We start from the raw sequence: 17,933 nt of genomic DNA on the forward strand, positions 1-17,933 counted from the left end.
AGAGATTAATCAGAGCGTCGCTCAACTGCACCCCAGCCCCAGGCCCCGGCCGCCATGTTGCATCGCCGCAGAGCCAAGGAGCCACAACCAACCCCACCCAGCATGAGGCCAATGCAGCCCAAGATAGGGGGACAGGACCCCACGGCCTGACTCAGGACAGACAGCAGACTCTTTCCACTAAAGCCATTTGTCCCAGAGGTTCCCAGGGGATGAGGGGCCGGTGTGGAGCCTGGAGTCAGGTAGAGACCAGGCAGGTTACAGATGGGGGCCCTGAGCTGCCCACCCCTCTCCACTGTGCTGTCCCCACCCCAGGGCCCTCTCCACCACCCCAGGGCCCTCTCCGCCACCCCAGGGCCCTCTCCGCCATTCCAGGGCCCTCTCCGCCACTCCAGGGCCCTCTCCGCCACTCCAGGGCCCTCTCCACTATTCCAGGGCCCTCTCCACCACCCCAGGGCCCTCTCCACCACCCCAGGGCCCTCTCCACCACTCCAGGGCCCTCTCCACCACCCCAGGGCCCTCTCCACTATTCCAGGACCCTCTACTTCCACCAGCACCCCCAAGAATCTCAGGCTCCGGGTACTCAGAGGCACCTCCCTGTGCCCCAGGCCAGGTGTCCAGGGTGACCAGCAGGACGTGTCACAGCCAGAAAATCCAGAGGCACCCAGGGGACCCCTGCTTCCCAGGCCCACGCAGCCCCTGTAGGAAGCATGTCTGGGGTTGGGACTCTGGGATCACATTTGCAGAACGCAAACCAGAGAATCTTGACTTAGGACTTTTGAAATCCAAAAAAGAGGAGTTTGTGCCAGAAAAGGAGGAGAAAGTCTAGAGTTGACTGGAAACACTCTCCGGGAGTCGAGGGGCCCAGAGCAGCGGGAGAAAGAACCGGGCCCCATGGGCACCGGGACCCCCACACCGTGCCAGCTGCTCTCCGGGCCACATCTTGTGGGACCAGGAGGGCCGTGGTGGTGGGTCAGGGCCCGGGGGTTCTAGGAGGAGGTGGCGGCTCTGGAAAGCAGAGGGAGGGAGAAGTCCGTCAGCCTGGGACTGACACTCCAATGTCAATGGCGCTGACAGACCTGAGCCGTAGAGGGGGAGACGGAAGGAAGCCGTTCCCTCCCAGCCCTGGGGCCCATCCCTCTTCTCCTGCCTGGCCTGAGAGTGCCCGGACACGCTGCGACCCCCAGCTGCTCCTACAGTCCAGACACACACCACAGACCCGGAGCGGTTTCCACACTGTTTAATGGAGTCAAGTCACAAGCAGCCGTCTAGGATTTCTGGGATTCTGTTTCCACTCCCGACTCATCTTTGAGGGCCCCTACCCGGCTCCCCGAGCCCCCTGCCGGCAGGAAAACACAGAGCCTTGAGAGACCAAGAGGAGCAGAAGGGTCTCGGGGCAGGGACCTGCGGGAGGGTGAGGCTGAGACGGGGGAGCAGCAGGGGTGTCCACAAGGAAGACGGGCCCTCCTGGATCATGCAGACCCCACTGCACCCCAGCTAGGGTCTGGGGAACGGCGGGACGTACTGGCGGATCCAGGACACGTAGCTCGTCACGCGGGTGCACATGCCGGGGTAGCCGCGAAGGCCGCAGAGTTTGCCCCAGCTCACCACCCCCACCTGGACCCAGGTGCAATTCCGCCTGCACAGGAGGGGGCCCCCGTTGTCGCCCTGTGGGGAGAGACAGCGCTCAGCGAGGGCTCCCCATGTGCCTCCCCATGTGTCCCCCCTAGGAGGGGAGAGACAGGTGGGTCTGGGGTCTCACTGGCCAGGAGCCGTGGTTCCCGTCCCCGGCACACAGCATGTCGTCCTTGACGAGCCGCTCAAACCGCTCAGTGTGGTTGGTAGGAAAGCGGCGGCAACAGATCTGGTTACAGAGGACGTTGCTCCTGACCTTCACCTCCCGCAAGCTGAGGGGCCTCCCGCAAGCTGAGGGGCCAGGGCAGTGGTTCTGCAAGGAGATGCGAGGTGAGGCACAGGGGCCTGGCGGGGACAAGGCTGCAGCTTCTCGTTTTGTCCAGAGCTGAGGCATACAATTCGCTCAGAGCTGGGCCTTCCCTGGCCAGGGGGTGAGCCCCAAGGCTGCAGTCCTGGGCACAGGAGCCTGGAACCTCAGGACTCACTCTTAGAAATGACTAGGGGCCGGGCGCGGTGGCGCACACCTGTAACCCCAGCACTTTGGGAGGCCGAGGCGGGTGGATCACTTGAGCCCAGGAGTTCCAGACCAGCCTGGCCAACATGGTGAAACCCCATCTCTACTAAAAATACAAAAATTAGCCGAGCATGGTGGCTGACGCCTATAATCCCAGCTACTCAGGAGACTGAGTTAGGAGAATCACTTGAACCCAGGAGGCGGAGGTTGCAGTGAGCCAAGATCACACCACTGCACTCCAGCCTGGATGACAGAGAGAGACTCTGTCTCAAAAAAAATAAAATAAAATTAGCCAGGCGTGGTGGCACACACTGGTAGTCCCAGCTATTAAATGCTTGGAGGGCTGAGGGGGGAGGATCGCTTGAGCCCAGGAGTTTGAGACCGGCCTGGGCAACACAGCGAAACCCCATCCCTACAAAAAGAAAAAAACTCAGCCCGGTGTGGTGGCTCGCACCTGTGGTTCCAGCCACTCGGGAGGCTGAGGTGGGAGGATCACTTGATCCTGGGGGTTTGAGGCTGTAGTGAGCTGTGATTGCACCACTGCACTCCAGCCTGGGTGACAGAGCAAGACCCTGCCTCAAAAACAAGTTTTTAAATAAAAGATTTTTTAAAAAAGAAACTATTTGGGAAAAGCATGGGACCAGGACTCCCCCTGGACTGTGTTGTGGTGGGAATGAGACGGTCCGCTCCAGGGGCTGACGCTGCGGGGCCCAGGAGTTCCCGACCTCCCTTAGCTCACGGTTTCTTTCCTGCAAAGGAACAGCAGGCAACTGAGGGTGACGCTGAGGATGGAGGTAACCCACAAAGTGCCTGTTGGGAGGTGGGCAGGGGCACCCCCACGCCATAACCCCAGAACTTGTCACTGTGACCTTATCTGGAAAAGGATCTTTGCAGATGGAATTCAGATGAGGTCAGTTAGATTAGAGATACCATAAATACCATAAATACAGCACCCAGTGTCCGTATAGGATGAAGGAGAGGGGAACCTGGAGAAACACGACCGCAAGCCCAGGGGCATGGGGAAGGCATGGAACGGACCCTCCCTCAGGGCCTCTGAAAGGAACCAACCCTGCCCACGCCTGGAGTGTGGACGTTTCGCCCGCAGAGCCGTGAGATAATAAATTCCTGCTGCTCTGAGCCACCCGGCCTGTGGCCATCTGTCTCGGCAGCAGCAGGAAGCCATCCGGGACGCGTCTGGAGCCCAGGCCTGCACCGACATTCCGGGTCATCTCTCCACATCCCACCCAAGTGGCCCTGCTCCTGACCTCCACGTCCAATGACACCCCAGCCGGTCACCCAGCAGGTCTTCCCCGAGGGCACGTCCAGGGAGGCAGACGGGAGCGAGACCGGGTGGGTGAGCTCAGACAGCGGCACCGGGGCCTCCAGCTTCAGCAGGGCGATGTCCGCACCACCCTGGGCAGACAGGCTTTCGTTGTACTGGGGGTGACGGACGATCTCAACCACCTTCGTCTGCTGGTCGTCCTCATAGAGCCTCAGCTGCCCGACCTGCATTCTAAACACGCAGGCCTCCAACTCCTCACTGGAGAGAGGAACGGGCACCTCTCAGAGTAAGGCCAGATGCTCAGGACCGGGGCTTTCCCTGAATCCTGGGAGGGGCCCCCGGCACACAGGACACCTGCCCGTCCCCACCCCCACTCCTACCCGCCGAGGGGACAGCAGGCTCCACTCAAGGCCCAAGGCAGTGGGCGGCGGTCAGCACCCACTCTGGGTGGATGAGGGAGCCCCCGCAGATGGGCTCCCACAGACCCTTCTTCATGCTGTAGAACCTCAGGCTGACCTGCCAGGGGTGCCTCCTGGCCGAGACGTCGCAGCCCCCAATGATGCCCACCAGCTCACGCCCCGCGCCGGGCTTATGAGGGGGACGGACGAGGGTCTTCCCACAGCTCAGGGGCACCAGGAGAGACCGGCAATCAGATGGTCCCCACCCACCCCAGGGCTGGCACTCTGAGCCCAGGGCAGGGCAAGGAGGGGGTCCTGGGCAGCAGGGGCATTGGGTGGGGCGGACTCACCTGGGTTCCTGGGCACAGAGCCCATCAGGCAGGGGAGGGTCAGGAGCAGCAGCCACAGCATCTGTGGGGAGAAAGCCGGGGCCTGGGGTGAGGCGATCTGAGCCCCAGCTGGGGTCTGGGAATGGAGAGGGGGGCTCGGAGTAGGCAGCATACTCGTGCCCCAGGTCTCTCTGCCTCCTCCCTGGCATCTCTGGGAGCCCGTTTATCTCTCATACAGAGGAAGTGGGTGGGCGGGGCAGCCCCCTCCTGGGCACATTCAGAGTGCTGACAGCCGGTGGGGCCAGGCCCTGAGTTCCACTGGGGCGGGACTAGGTCCGGGACTCAGAAGTGCAGTGTGTGAACCACGGCCACCTGAGCTGCAGGGGCGGGGGAGGTCTGAGAAATGGTCAACGCCATGAAGAGAAGCAGCGGCGACATCCCAGCTGGGAGTGGGGGGGAGGGGGGAGGGGGAGGGGGAGGGAGGGACACACGTGTTAAAGGACAGCCGTTCCATTCTCCGGCCAGGTCTCCTCCCTCACCCTCACCTGGGACACCCACCATCCTTGGGAATGAAGGGTTCACTTCTCGGTGCCTGGAGCCTGTTCTCCTCTTTGGCCCAAAACATCCACCCCCCCGAAATAACCCCAAGTGCCCTTACCCCCGTGACGGCCTCGGCTGCAAGAACCAGCTCCAGGAGAGCGCAAGTCACCGGCCAGGGGGCAACAGAGACAAGCCCAGGACGCAAGGAGCAGCCCCAGTCCCCGACCTCTCTCTGGACCTTCCACTGCCCGGAGGTGCTGGGGTGGGGGCAAGAAAACATGACCCATTCTGGACTTGTCAGCAGCTCCAAGGAATGAGGACTTGACATCCCCTTTAGTCTGTTTCCAAGACCCTGAAGTGCCATGGTGTTTTGTGCTCACCCATGGTAGAGGGTCATGAGGACCCAGGAGCCCTTCCCCACCGACCCCCCAGCACCAGTGTCCCCAGAACATCAGGATGCTGCTGGAGGTGACTGTCCCGGTGGTGTTTCCCCTGTGGAGACCCCCCTGGCTGCTCTCAGCTTTACCCAATGCCCTTCTTGGCCCTGCTGGACACAGAGCTGCAGACAGAGATGAAGGAGACAGCGGTAGCAGCAGGCATTACCCAATGCAACCCCCAGCCCCCGCCCCTGCCCACGTTGCATCACAGCCGACCCGAGGAGCCGCAGCTCCCAGAGGAAGACACGGTGGGGCCGATGCAGATGCAGCCGGAGATACAGCCTGGTCTCCCTCCTCTGGGTCAGGTCTCCCCTCCTGGGTCAGGTCTCCCCACTCTGGGTCAGGTCTCCCCCCGTCTGGGTCAGGTCTCCCTCCTCTGGGTCAGGTCTCCCTCCTCTGGGTCAGGTCTCCGGCGCCCTCCCCCCGGCCTGCAGGGCTGCATTAGGATGGGGAGTTTGAGCTCAGTTAGAGACCAGCCCCAGAAACGCAGAGACAGGGTGCAGCGCCGTCCACAGCCCTCTCCCCACTCTCTCTCCTCCCCTGCCCACACAGCCAGCAGCCTGGTCCAGCTCTCTGCGTCCCATCGCCAGGGTAGCATCCTCCAGGTCTGCGAGCGACAGCAAATGCACGCGGATCTGCAGCAATCTCAATTCTTGCCTCCTCAGAAGAAAAATTCAGCTGAGGGGCAGAAGGCAGAAGGAGAGACTGAGGCAAGTTTTAGAGCAGGAGTGAACGATTATTAAAAAGCTTTAGAGGCCGGGTGTGGAGGTTCATGCCTGTAATCCCAGCACTGTGAGAGGCCAAGGCAGGAAGACCACTTGAGGCCAGGAGTTCAAGACCAGCCTGGCCAATGTGGTAAAATCCTGTCTCTACTAAAAATACAAAAATTAGACGGGCGTGGTGGCGCATGCCTGTAATCCCAGCTACTCGGGAGGCTGAGGCAGGAGAATTGCTTGAACCCGGGAGGCGGAGGTTGCGGTGAGCCGAGATTGCGCCACTGCACTCCAGCCTGTGTAACAGAGTGAGAACCTATCTAAAAATAATAATAATAAAGAAATAAAAATAAGCAGCTTTAGAGCGGGAACAAAATGAAGGCAAGTACACTTGGAAAAGGCCCAAGCAGGCAACTCGAAAGACAAATCTGCAGTTTGACCTTTGACTAGGGGCTGTTTGTTTTTTGAGACGGAGTCTTGCTCTGTCACCCAGGCTGGAGTGCAATGGCGGGATCTCAGCTCAGTGAAACCTCCACCTGCCGGATTCAAACGATTCAGGCATGCGCCACCACGCCCGGCTATTTTTTGTATTTATAGTAGAGACAGGGTTTCACCATGTTGGCCAGACTGGTGTCAAACTCCTGACCTCGTGATCCGCCCACCTCGACCTCCCAAAGTGCTGGGATTCCAGGCGTGAGCCCTCGCGCCCAGCCTGACTTGGGTTCTTATAGATTGGCACGCTTCCGGGGACTCGCATCCCTTCTCCCGAGATTCCTCCCGGGAGTGGGCTGTCTGCGTGTGCCACGGCCTGCTGGCGCTCGGGAGGGGAGCGTGTGTGGTGCGTTTGACGCAGTCGTGCGTGTGCTCGAGGCGCTCTTCATGACCAGCCGCAGGTCCCTTGAAGGCCATAGACCAGTTAAACTCTGCCATTTTGCCTCTTAGTGTGCCTGCTCCAGCCCCCTCGCCCAGCTCCTGAGATCTTACCGGGAAGCTGCTGATCACCGGTTTCAGGTGTTTGCTGTCTATTGGGAGCCTGCCTTTCCCTGGTGCCAGCTGCAACAAGTATTAGGTTAGACGGGCAGTTAACAACCGCCTGACCATTGCCCGAAGGACGCCTGACGCTCCCGGTGTGTGGGAGGGGAGCCCTCTCCTGCCCTGCCCTGCCCATGCCTGACCAGCTGCTGCTGTCACAGGTCCAGCAATCGTAAGTGACAAGCAGGACATGCTCCTGTGACGAACTGCCCCACCCGGTGAGTTTGTTTCCCACCCGAAATCTCCTTCCTCTGGAAACCTGTGTGGGCGCCGCTCAGCCCGCTCGGTCTGGCTCTTGGTCCCTCTCGGTCCTTCTCTCTTGCTTCCTCCTTCACCGTGGGATACCCTGGCTCCCCCTTGGCCTTCCGCCACCACGGGAAGCTCCCGAGGCCTCCCCAGAAGCCAAGCAGATACTGATGCCGTGCCCGTACAGCCTGCAGAACTACAAGCCTCTTTTCCCTCTCCTTTCCTCTTTTTTTTTTTTTTTTCAGATGGAGTCTCGCTCTGTCACCCATGCCGGAGTGCAGTGGCACGATCTCAGCTCGCTGCAACCTCTGCCTACTGGGTTCAAGTGATTCTCCTTCCTCAGCCTCCCAAGTAGTTGGGATTACAGCGCACGCCACCACACCTGGCTAATTTTGTATTTTTAGTAGAAACGAGGGTTTCACTATGTTGGTCAGGCTGGTCTCAAACTCCTGACCTCAAGTGATCTGCCCGACTCGGCCTCCCAAAATACTGGGATTACAGGGGTGAGCCACCGCGCCCAGCCTGACTTTCCTTTCTCCTCTCCTTTCCTCTCCCCTCTCCCCTCTCCCCTCTCCCCTCCTCTCCCCTCTCCCCTCTCCCTTCTCATTTCCTCTCCCCTCTCCCCTCTCCTTTCCTCTCCCCTCTCCCCTCTCCCTTCTCATTTCCTCTCCCCTCTCCCCTCTCCTTTCCTCTCCCCTCTCCCCTCTCCCTTCTCATTTCCTCTCCCCTCTCCCCTCTCCTTTCCTCTCCCCTCTCCCCTCTCCTTTCCTCTCCCCTCTCCCCTCTCCTTTCTTCTCCCCTCTCCCCTCTCCTTTCTTCTCCCCTCTCCCCTCTCCTTTCCTCTCCCTTCTCCCCTCCTCCCTCTCCCCTCTCCCCCTCCCCTCCCCCTCTCCCCGCCCCCCTCCCCTCCCCCCCTCCTTTTCCAAGGCTATTGCTCTGTCACCCAGTGGCGTGATCTCAGCTCACTCAACCTCCACCTCCCAGGCTCAAGCCATCCTGTCCTCAGCCTCCAGAATAGCTGGGACTACATGCGCATGCTATCACGCCCGGCTAATTTTCTTATTTTTAGCAAAGACAGGGTTTCACTGTGTCACCGAGGCTGGTCTTGAACTCCTCAGCTCAAGCAATTCTCCCACCTCAGCCTCCCAATGTACTGGGATTACAGATGTGAGTCACTGCCTGCACAGTGGGCTGGGTGTGGTGGCTCATGCCTGTAATCACAGCACTTCAGGAGGCTAAAGCGGGAGGATCACTTGAGGTCAGGAGTTCGAGACCAGCCTGGACTACACAGTGAGACCCCATCTTTTTTTTTTTTTTTTTTGAGACGGAGTCTCACTGTGCCCAGGCTGGAGTGCAATGGTGCAATCTCAGCTCACTGCAACCTCTGCCTCCCGGGTTCAATCAATTCTCCTGCCTCAGCCTCCCAACTAGCTGGGACTACAAGCACCCGCCCCCATGCCCAGCTCATTTGTTTGTATTTTTAGTAGAGACAGGGTTTTGCCATGTTGGTCAGGCTGGAGACCCTATCTCTTAAAAAAAAAAATTAAAAATTAGCCAGGCACGGTGGCACACACCCGTAGTCTTAGCTATTTGGGAGGCTAAGGTGGGAGAATGGCTTTGTTACAGGAAAGGGGTGCCAATCCAGACCCCAAGAGAGGGTTCTTGGATCTCTCACAAGAAAGAATTCAGGGCAAGTTCACAGAGTAAAAGTGAAAGCAAGTTTATTAGGAAAGTAAAGGAGTAAAGAATGGCTACTCTGGCTGGGCACGGTGGCTCACACCTGTAATCCCAGTACTTTGGGAAGCTGAGGCAGGCAGGTCATGAGGTCAGGAGTTCGAGACCAGCCTGGCTAGTATAATGAAACCCTGGCTCTACTAAAAATAGAAAAAATTAGCCGGGCGTGGTGGTGGGTGCCTGTAAGCCCAGCTACTCAGCTCGGCTGAGGCAGGAGAATCGCTTAAACCCAGGAGGCAGAGGTTGCAGTGAGCCAAGATCATGCCACCGCACTCCAGCCCAGGCAACAGAGCGAGACTCCATCTCGAAAAAAAAAAAAAGAATGGCTACTCCATAGACAAAGCAGCCCTGAGGACTGCTGCTTCTCCGTTTTTGTGGTTATTTCTTGATGATATGCTAAACAAGGGGTGGATTATTCATACCTCCCCTTTTTAGACCATATATGGTGACTTCCTGACGTTGCCATGGCATCTGTAAACTGTCACGGCTGGTGGGAGTGTGGCAGTGAGGACGGCCAGAGGTCACTCTTGTCACCATCTTGGTTTTGGTGGGATTTGGACGGCTCCTTTGCTGCAATCTGTTTTATCAGCGAGGTCTTTATGACCTGTATCTTGTGCTGACCTCCTGTCTCATCCTGTGACTCAGAATGCCACAACGGTCTGGGAATGCAGCCCCACAGGTCTCAGCTTCATTTTACCCAGCCCCATTCAAGATGGAGTTGCTCTGGTTCACACGCCTCTGACAACTTGAGCCCGGGAGGTTGAGGCTGCCATGAGGCTACACTCTATCTCAAAAAAAAAAAAAAAAAAATTCCAGGAACATGAAGATAATGAGTGATGGTTACATTGTGCATCTTGTGGCAACATTTTAGGTAATTTATCAGCTAGTCTGAAACTACAGGGAAAGAAAGGCAAATTCCCCGAAACAGCTTCCCTCCTCACACAGGCGCAGGGGCTTCACACGCCTCCTGCTCAGGTCTCTCTGGGCCTGATCCAGGTCACAGACCTCATGTTTCCCAGGCTCTCTGAGCCACATCCATGGGGTTCGCCTGGTGCACCTTCCGAACCTCACCCTGAGTATCTCTTCATCTGCCCGCTCATTTTTATCCTCTAAGACATCTGCAAAACAAAAATAAAATTATAAGCCCCCAACTGACGAAACAGACCCCTCCTCTCCTCCAAGGGGATTCGAAAGTGGCTCAAAACACTAGTTCAGGCCACGCTGGGAAGGGGGATTGGACACGCCTCATTACACCCTCCTCCCTTTGGGATTCAGGCCCCACTGACCAGCCTTAACATTAAAACAGAGATTTTTTTTTTTTTTTTTTTTTTTTGAGAGGGAGTCTCGCTCTATTGCCCGGGCTACAGTGCAGTCACATGATCTCGGCTCACTGTAACCTCCACCTCCCGGGTTCAAGTGATTCTCATGCCTCAGCCTCCTGAGTAGCTGGGATTACATGTGCCCACCATCATGCCTGGCTAATTTTTGTATTTTTAGTAGATATGGGGTCTCGCCATGTTGCCCAGGCTAGTCTCGAACTCCTGACCTCAAGTGATCTGCCCACCTTGGCCTCCCAAAGTGCTGAGATTATAGGTGTCAGCCACTATGTCCAGCCCCAAAATATATTTATTTGATATATTTTTAAATGGCTCTGCAAAGCTGCCTCTTGTGGGGGAAATTTACACTCTGCAGAGAATCGTCTTCCCTTACTAGGTCTTTTTTTTTTTTTTTTTTTTTTTTTGAGATGGAGTTTCACTCTTGTTGCCCAGGCTGGAGTGCAATGGCGCGATCTTGGCTCACTGCAACCTCTGCCTCCCGGGTTCAAGCAATTCTCCTGCCTCAGCCTCCCAAGTAGCTGGGATTACAGGCATGTGCCATCACGCCCAGCTGATTTTGTATTTTTAGTAGAGATGGGGTTTATCCATGTTTGTCAGGCTGGTCTCTAACTCCCAACCTCAGGTGATCCGCCTGCCTCAGCCTGCCAAAGTGCTGGGATTACAGGTGTGAGCCACCGTGCCCGGCCCTTACTAAGTATTTTCAGGAGAGTCTAGCACCTTTTAAGCTCTGGTAAGAGACATTTGCCATCTATTCTCTCTGAAGCCTGCTACCTGGATGCTTCATCTACGTAACAAGAACCTTGGCTTCCACAATCCCCCCTGAACTTAGCCCCATTTTTTTCTGCAGACTTCAACTCTTTAGGCAAAACTTAACTCTTTCAACCAACTACCAGCCTGGAAATCTTTGAATCCACCTATGACTGGGAAGCTCCCCTCAGACATTCCACCCTTCCAGACTGAACCAGCGTGCACCTTGCATGTATTGACTGATCTCTGCCTATAACTTTGGTCACCCTAAAATGTATAAAACCAAGCTGGAAGCCAGACGAATGGCTCACGCCTGTATCCCAGCACTTTGAGAGGCCGAGGCAGGCAGATCACTTGAGGTCAGGAGTTTGAGACCAGCCTGGCCAACATGGTGAAACCCCGTCTCTATTAAAAATACAAAAAAAGCTGGGCACAGTGGCTCACGCCGGTAATCCCAGCACTTTGGGAGGCTGAGGAGGGTGGATCACTTGAGGTCAGGAGTTCAAGACCAGCCTGGCCAATGTGGCAAAACCCCGTCTCTACTAAAAATACAAAAATTAGCCAGGTGTGGCGGCAGGTGCAGGTAATCCCAGCTGCTTGGGAGGCTAAGGCAGGAGAATCGCTTGGACCTGGGAGGTGGACATTGCAGTGAGCCAAGATCGCACCACTGCACTCCAGCCTGGGCAACAGAGAGCCAGACTCCATCTCAAAAAATAAAATAAAAAAATTGCCAGGCATGGTGGTGGGTGCTTGTAATCCCAGCTACTTGGGAGACTGAGGCAGGAGAATCGCTTGAACTTGGGAGGCAAAGGTTGCAGTTGTTAGAAACAAATGCTTGTTCCTTCATGCCAAAAAGAAGAACTAACACTCAGACCAAAAATTTTCTCACCAAGACAATGTACTTTTTTTTTTTTTTTTTTTTTTTTTTTTTTTGGAGACAGAGTCTGGCTCTGTCACCCAGGCTGGAGTGCAGTGGTGTGATCTCGGCTCACTGCAGTCTCCACCTCCCGGGTTCAAGTGATTCTCCTGCCTCAGCCTCCTGAGTAGCTGGGATTACAGGTGCCCACCACTACGCCCGGCTAATTTTTGTATTTTTACTACAGACGGGGTTTCACCATGTTGGTGAGGCTGGTCTCGAACTCCTGACCTCGTGATCTGCCCGCCTCGGCCTCCCAAAGTGCTAGGATTACAGGCGTGAGCCACCGTGCCCAGCCCCAAGACAATTTACTTCTATAGAAAGGTGCATCTCACGGATGGAGCAATGGCGACAGCACACCTGGACAGGGGAGGGGAAGGGGTTCTTATCCCTGATGCAGGCAGCCCCTCCTGCTGTGTCATTCCCCTATTGGCTAGGGTTGGACCACACAGTCTAAGCTAATTCCAATTGGCTATTTTAAAGAGAGCAGGGGTATGAGTCAGAGTGGCAGAGTGAGTAGTTTGGCAGGAAGGACAGTTACAGAACAGGTGACTCAGGATGTGTCAGGGCAGAGCAGGTGACAGGGTGACTCAGGGCAGAGCAAATGACCGGGGAAGAGATGTGAGCTACTGATTAGAACTGGTGGGAAAGTTGTTTACTGAAACTAGAGGCAAGGGGGCAAAGAGAACCAGGAAGTTAAGCTTTAAAATGGAGAATCAAAGAATAAGAGAGCTGAACAAACTGACATGCTGATTCTTTGAAGAGAGACTCGGAGTTCACTATATTTAACACAGTGAGCTGCTACAGCGCCACTGCACTCCAGCTGGCAACAGAGCAAGACTCTCTCTCCAGAAAAAAAAAAAAAAAAAAAAAACAGCTGTAGCCCAGACACCTTCACACATTCTCAGGACCTCCTAAGGCTGTGTCATGGCCAAATCCTTAACCCTGGCAAAATAAACTTCTAAATTGATTAAGACGTATCTCAAATACTTTTTGGCTTACATATCCTTTGTAATAAATCTGTAATAGTAATTAAAGCATTTCCCTGAGTCCTGTGAGCCACTCTAGCAAATTGTTGGGCTCAAGAGGTGGGTCCTGGGAATGGCCTATTTGTAGCCAGGTCAGACAGAAATCGTGGGTAACCTGTGGGTAACCACAGTCCAGTGCCTGGCAGGTCAGCGTACCAATGCCAAGGGCTGTAGCAGGGAAGCGTTTTATTTTTATTATTGTTTTTTAAGACAGAGTCTTGCTCTGTTGCCCAGGCTGGAGTACAGTGGCATGACCTTGGCTGACTGCAACCTCTACCTCCTGGGTTCAAGTGAGTCTGCTACCTCAGCCTCCTGAGTAGCTGGGATTACAGGTGCCTGCCACCACGCCCAGCTAATTTTTGTATATTTAGTAGAGATGGGGTTTCACCATGTTGGCCAGGATGGTCTCAATCTCTTGACCTCGTGATCCACCCACCTCGGCCTCCCAAAGTGCTGGGATTACAGGCGTGAGCCACCGCGCCCGGCCTGAAATTCTTTATAGATGCATATCTCCCCCCACAAAAGATGGCTTTGCAGGGCCATTTCAAAATATAGCAAAGAAACATAATTCGGAGGCCAGGCACCGTGGCTCATGTCTGTGTCTTTTTAGTTTTTTGTAGAGATGGGATCTCACTGTGTTTCCCAGGCTGGTCTCAAACTCCTGGGCACAAATGATCCTCCCACCTGGGCCTCCCAAAGTGCTGGAATTATAGGTGTGGGCCACCGTGTCTAGCCTGAGAAAGGGGAACGCTTGTGTCCTAAAGATGGGTGTATTAATTTCCTGCCACTGCTGTAACAAATTACCACAAACATGGTAGTTTAAAACAGTGGAAACTATATATGTGTTTAAGTCCTGTCTTTTCTTATTGTCATGATGGCTGTGCCACTCCCTGCTGCCTCCATGGCCACGTCGTCCCCTCCTGTTTGCATCCCCTCTGTGGAACCCTCTTTTTTTTTTTCAGGTGAAGTTTCACTCTGTCACCCAGGCTGGAGTGCAATGGCGTGATCTCCGCCTCCCGGGTTCAAGCGATTCTCAGGCCTCAGCCTCCCGAGTAGCTGGGATTACAGGCCACCACGCCCGGCTGATTTTTGTAGTTTTAGTAGAGACGGGGTTTCACCATGATGCCCAGGCTAGTTCCAAACTCCAGACCTCACGTGATTTGCCTGTCTTGGCCTCCCAAAGTGCTGGGATGATAGGCGTGAGCCCCCGCACCCGGTGAGCCCCTATTATTAGAAAGATGCACAGGATCCCGGTGAGCCCCTCTTATTAGAAAGATGCACAGGATCCCGGTGAACCCCTCTTATTAGAAAGATGCACAGGATCCTGTTCAGAGCCCACCTGGATGATCTCCTCTCAGCATCCTTCACTTTTTCACATCATTGGCTATATGAGACCCAAAGGCTCCGGGAATTAGGACACGGACATATCTGTGGGGAGCCACCATTGAGCACGCCACCATGCGGAGGGGACAAGCACGTACAGACACCCTGGAAGATAATTCAGCCACACTTAGTGAAATTAGGGGTACTCGTGTCCCCTCATGGACAGACTGTGCCCAGAGAAAATTCTCACACAGAAGAAGATCAGGTACCATTCGAACAGGAGTGCATCCAGAGACGAGGTGGGAGGAAGCCACAGATGTTCACTCAGGGGTTCACTCAGCACCATCACTCGATTCCCAAAGCACAGTGCTGAGAGGAAGACGCCCCCGAACAAGAATCCTTGCCTCAGGCTCTGCTCCGGGGGAGCTGATGGGAGACCCAGACCTAGAGCAAACCCTGGGAAAAGTGCCCAGCTCACGCTGCATTCGAGTTCTGCCAGGGAGCACAGCAACGAAGGGTATGATGGCCCCAAGTGGATTTCACGGCACTGGGGAATCCGAGAGGTTCTGTCCGATCGCTGGATCCTGGCCCAAGGAGCACGGGCCCTGGTTCTTTCCTCCAGGTCCCGAGGCCAGCAGGGTTTCTCCTTCGATGGTCCTTCTGTCTGTCCCCCAGGGCTCCCTCCTCCTCCCCCCGCTCCGCACAGCAGGCTGCCCCAGCTCCCTGCCCTCTTCACCGGGTCACCCCCCGCACCCGTCCCCCGGGGTGGGAGGACTACTGGACGGCCAGCGGCCAAACCTACGCATGTGACCTACAGCGTATTTCACCACGGCAGGTGAAACCTGAGAACCGCGGGGGCAAAGGTAGAACTTTTTTCTTTTTTCTTTTTTTTTTCCTTTCATGTCTAGTCCTGCAGAAATAACTTTTATTTTCTAAGTGAAATAATTTTTCCCTCTCAAGCTCTAAGTCTGTTTGATTCAGTCAATTGAATCCAGACATTTTCAGTCAACGGCCAGCACGGTTCTGGCTGGCTCATTCATTCACTCATTCATTCATTCCACGGATAACTCACTAAGCACCCGCCACAGGTCAGGCACTGCTCCAGACAGCAAGAATACGGCAGTGAACGCACAGGCAAATGTCCCTGCTCTCCTGGATCCACAAGAGGGCACGACCCAGGGAACAGGTTTCAGAGCCAAATAACCCCAGCCTCCAAAAGGTTGAGAAATGCTGTGTAGCTAATACCCCCCCGAAACGCCTGCACCAAGTCAGCATGCCTGTGTACACCTGCTCCAGCGCACACACACTTACGTAAGCGGGTGTAAAACGTGAGCGATTTCTGTAGCCCTGAAAGCCCATCTAAGAAGCTGAAATTTGTTTAACAAAAAAAAAAAATTAACAGTGCCAGGGTCGTGCGGGAGGTGTGGTGGCTCACGCCTGTAATCCCGACACTTTGGGAGGCTGAGGCGGGCGGATCACCTGAGGTCAAGAGATGGAGACCAGCCCTGGCCAACATGGCAAAACCCCATCTCTACTAAAAATACAAAAGATGAGCCAGGCGTGGTGGGCGCCTGTAATCCCAGCTACGTGGGAGGCTGAGGAACAAGAATCACTTGAACCCAGGAGGCAGAGATTGCAGTGAGCCGAGATCACGCCATTGCACTCCAGCCTGGTCCACAAGAGCGAAACTCAGTCTTAAAAAAAAAAAAAAGCGTCAGTCTACCTTGCTAAGAAGCTGAAGTTTCACAAGTAGGCTTCAGATGGCGGCTACAGCATCCGACCCACCGTCCACGCGCGTGGGAATCCCAGGAGCCCAAACCCACCTGGCTGCAGCCCCATGTCAGGAGACCTGGTCCAACCTGCTGTCCCGCCTCCCCACGCCCCTCCTGCTGGGTGGGGTGAGGGCTGAGAGCCCACACGCCCCGCCCCGGTGTGCGACTCTGCAGAGGAGTGACTGCAGGTCTGCCTGCCCTGCCTCAAGCATCTTAGACACCAGTCAGTGCCCCACTGTCCTGGCCAAAGCGTGTCCTTCGTGCCCCAACACAAGCACAGCCCACTCTGCAGGCGCGGCTCTGGGCTCAGGCATCCGGTGTCCCTGGAGGGGTCCCCACAGGCTCAGGCAGAGCCCCTCCCGGGGGCGGCCCCACAGTTAACACCCAATCCGGGGCCGTGTCCGTGTCCCCTGAGGCACCAGCGCTTCACGGCAGGGCCAGCAGGGGGCGACAGGCAGCCCAGGAGGCGGGCGGACTCGGCGCGCTGCCTGGGTGGTTGCGCCATCCCACCTGACCTCCCGGCAGCTCTGCCCGGCTGGCCGTCTGTTGAGCCCTGTTGACAAACCTCCCCTGGTCTCCTGCTCCAGCGTCCACCCCGCCGCAGGCCCCTCTGCTGACCCCTGCTGCCGTCGCTTGGGTCCCGGCACAGCCCTCTTGCCTCTGCCCGCCCCCTCCCGGGCTGCCTCCCCATGGGGCTTCACGCACCTGCACAGCAGGGACAGCCAGGTCTACACTCCACCGGGTCCCAGGCTCCGGGAACCCAGCAGGACCCAACCTGAGCTCCCCCCTCGACCCTCGGCCACCCAGACCTGCAGACCCGGCATCCCCCAGCCACGCAAACGCTAGGCCAGGGGGTCACCCTGGACTCCCCCTGCCCTCCCACTCCCTGCAAGTCTGAGTCCCAGGTACCCCTCCATCCACCTCTCTGCGCGGCCCTGTCCACACCACCGAGCCCCCACACCCCAGATTTCTGCAGGAGTTCGGCTGACAGGTTTCCCGCGAGGGTCCTGCCCCTCCCAGCTGCTCCACAGCTCTGATCCAAGCAGAATGCCAATCGCTTGTGTTATGAAGACCCTACTCTGGTGCCCCTCTGCCGGCAGGGGGGAGTCCGAATTCCTTGCTGGGCTCGATTCAGGCAGCCCCCACCCCTGAGCCCTCAGCCTGGCCGTTCTGAACCACGCCCTGGCCCACTCTCTCTGACCGCACCCTTCACCGCTGCATCCCGGAAACTCCATGCCCACCTCAACGCCACCTCCTCCAGGAAGGCTGCCCGGACCTGTGAGGGTGTCGGGGCCTCTTTCACCGTCCTCACAACAGTGTGGCTCTGGCTCAGCAGCAACTCCCCCCTTGCTGACCATCTCCCCAGCGGCCTGTCAGCTCAGGACGGAGGTGGTGGCAGGAATGGATCCTCCTTTACCCTAGCATGGTGCTGGCCCAGCATGAACACACATTCAGAGAGCTTCTGCTGTCTTGAAAACAACAGAGAGTAAATATGAAGTTGGGTCGGGCACAGTGGCTCATGTCTGTCATCCCAGCACTTTGGGAGGCCGAGGCGGGCGGATGACCTGAGGTTAGGCGTTCCAGACCAGCCTGGCCAACATGGTGAAACCCCATCTTTACAAAAATACAAAAAGTAGCCGGGCATGATGGCAGGTGCCTGTCAACGCAGCTACTCGGGAGGCTGAGGCGGGAGAATCGCTTGAACCCAGGAGGCGGAGGTTGTAGTGAGCCAAGATTGCCTCACTGCACTCCAGCCTAGGCGAAAGAGCGAGACTCCATCTCAAAAAATAAAAAATAGGCCAGGCATGATGGCTCATGATAGCTCATGCCTGTAATCCCAGCACTTTGGGAGGCCAAGGCGGGTGGAGCACCTGAGGTTAGCAGTTCGAGACCAACCTGGCCAACATGGTAAAAATACAAAATTAGCCAGGCGTGGTGGTGTGCGCCTGTAAT

At 56.3% G+C, this 17,933-nt stretch overlaps 1 protein-coding gene and 1 long non-coding RNA gene across 10 annotated transcripts; both read right to left on the reverse strand.

Annotated features, from left to right (window-relative positions):
* Window positions 1–1,220: 1,220 nt before the first annotated feature.
* Window positions 1,221–7,526, reverse strand: LOC129527496 (transmembrane protease serine 6-like). 8 transcript variants are annotated; one of them, XR_008672458.2, is made up of 7 exons: window positions 6,830–7,526; window positions 4,814–5,810; window positions 4,177–4,237; window positions 3,443–3,686; window positions 3,215–3,353; window positions 1,760–2,895; window positions 1,221–1,665 (listed from the first exon to the last, which is right to left on the reverse strand). XR_008672458.2 is itself a non-coding variant. In XM_063699908.1 (5 exons), the coding sequence occupies exons 2-5, from the start codon at window positions 5,145–5,147 to the stop codon at window positions 2,882–2,884; spliced, it is 684 nt and encodes a 227-aa protein (XP_063555978.1). In that variant the 5' UTR covers window positions 5,148–5,810; window positions 6,830–7,526; the 3' UTR covers window positions 1,236–2,881. The 8 variants fall into 8 exon arrangements, 1 of the variants encoding a protein (XP_063555978.1); XR_008672457.2 differs by having other exon boundaries at window positions 1,222–1,665; window positions 3,215–3,686; XR_010131486.1 differs by lacking the exon at window positions 3,215–3,353 and having other exon boundaries at window positions 1,223–1,665; window positions 1,760–1,945; window positions 3,412–3,686.
* A 913-nt stretch (window positions 7,527–8,439) lies between these two features.
* Window positions 8,440–16,775, reverse strand: LOC129527497 (uncharacterized). 2 transcript variants are annotated; one of them, XR_008672462.2, is made up of 3 exons: window positions 15,932–16,775; window positions 14,225–14,373; window positions 8,440–9,975 (listed from the first exon to the last, which is right to left on the reverse strand). It is a non-coding gene; the product is annotated as an uncharacterized lncRNA (long non-coding RNA). The 2 variants fall into 2 exon arrangements; XR_008672461.2 differs by lacking the exon at window positions 15,932–16,775 and adding an exon at window positions 14,478–15,662.
* Window positions 16,776–17,933: the final 1,158 nt, after the last annotated feature.

Source organism: Gorilla gorilla, chromosome 18 (assembly GCF_029281585.2).
Source record: "Gorilla gorilla gorilla isolate KB3781 chromosome 18, NHGRI_mGorGor1-v2.1_pri, whole genome shotgun sequence".
Taxonomy (NCBI): domain Eukaryota; kingdom Metazoa; phylum Chordata; class Mammalia; order Primates; family Hominidae; genus Gorilla; species Gorilla gorilla.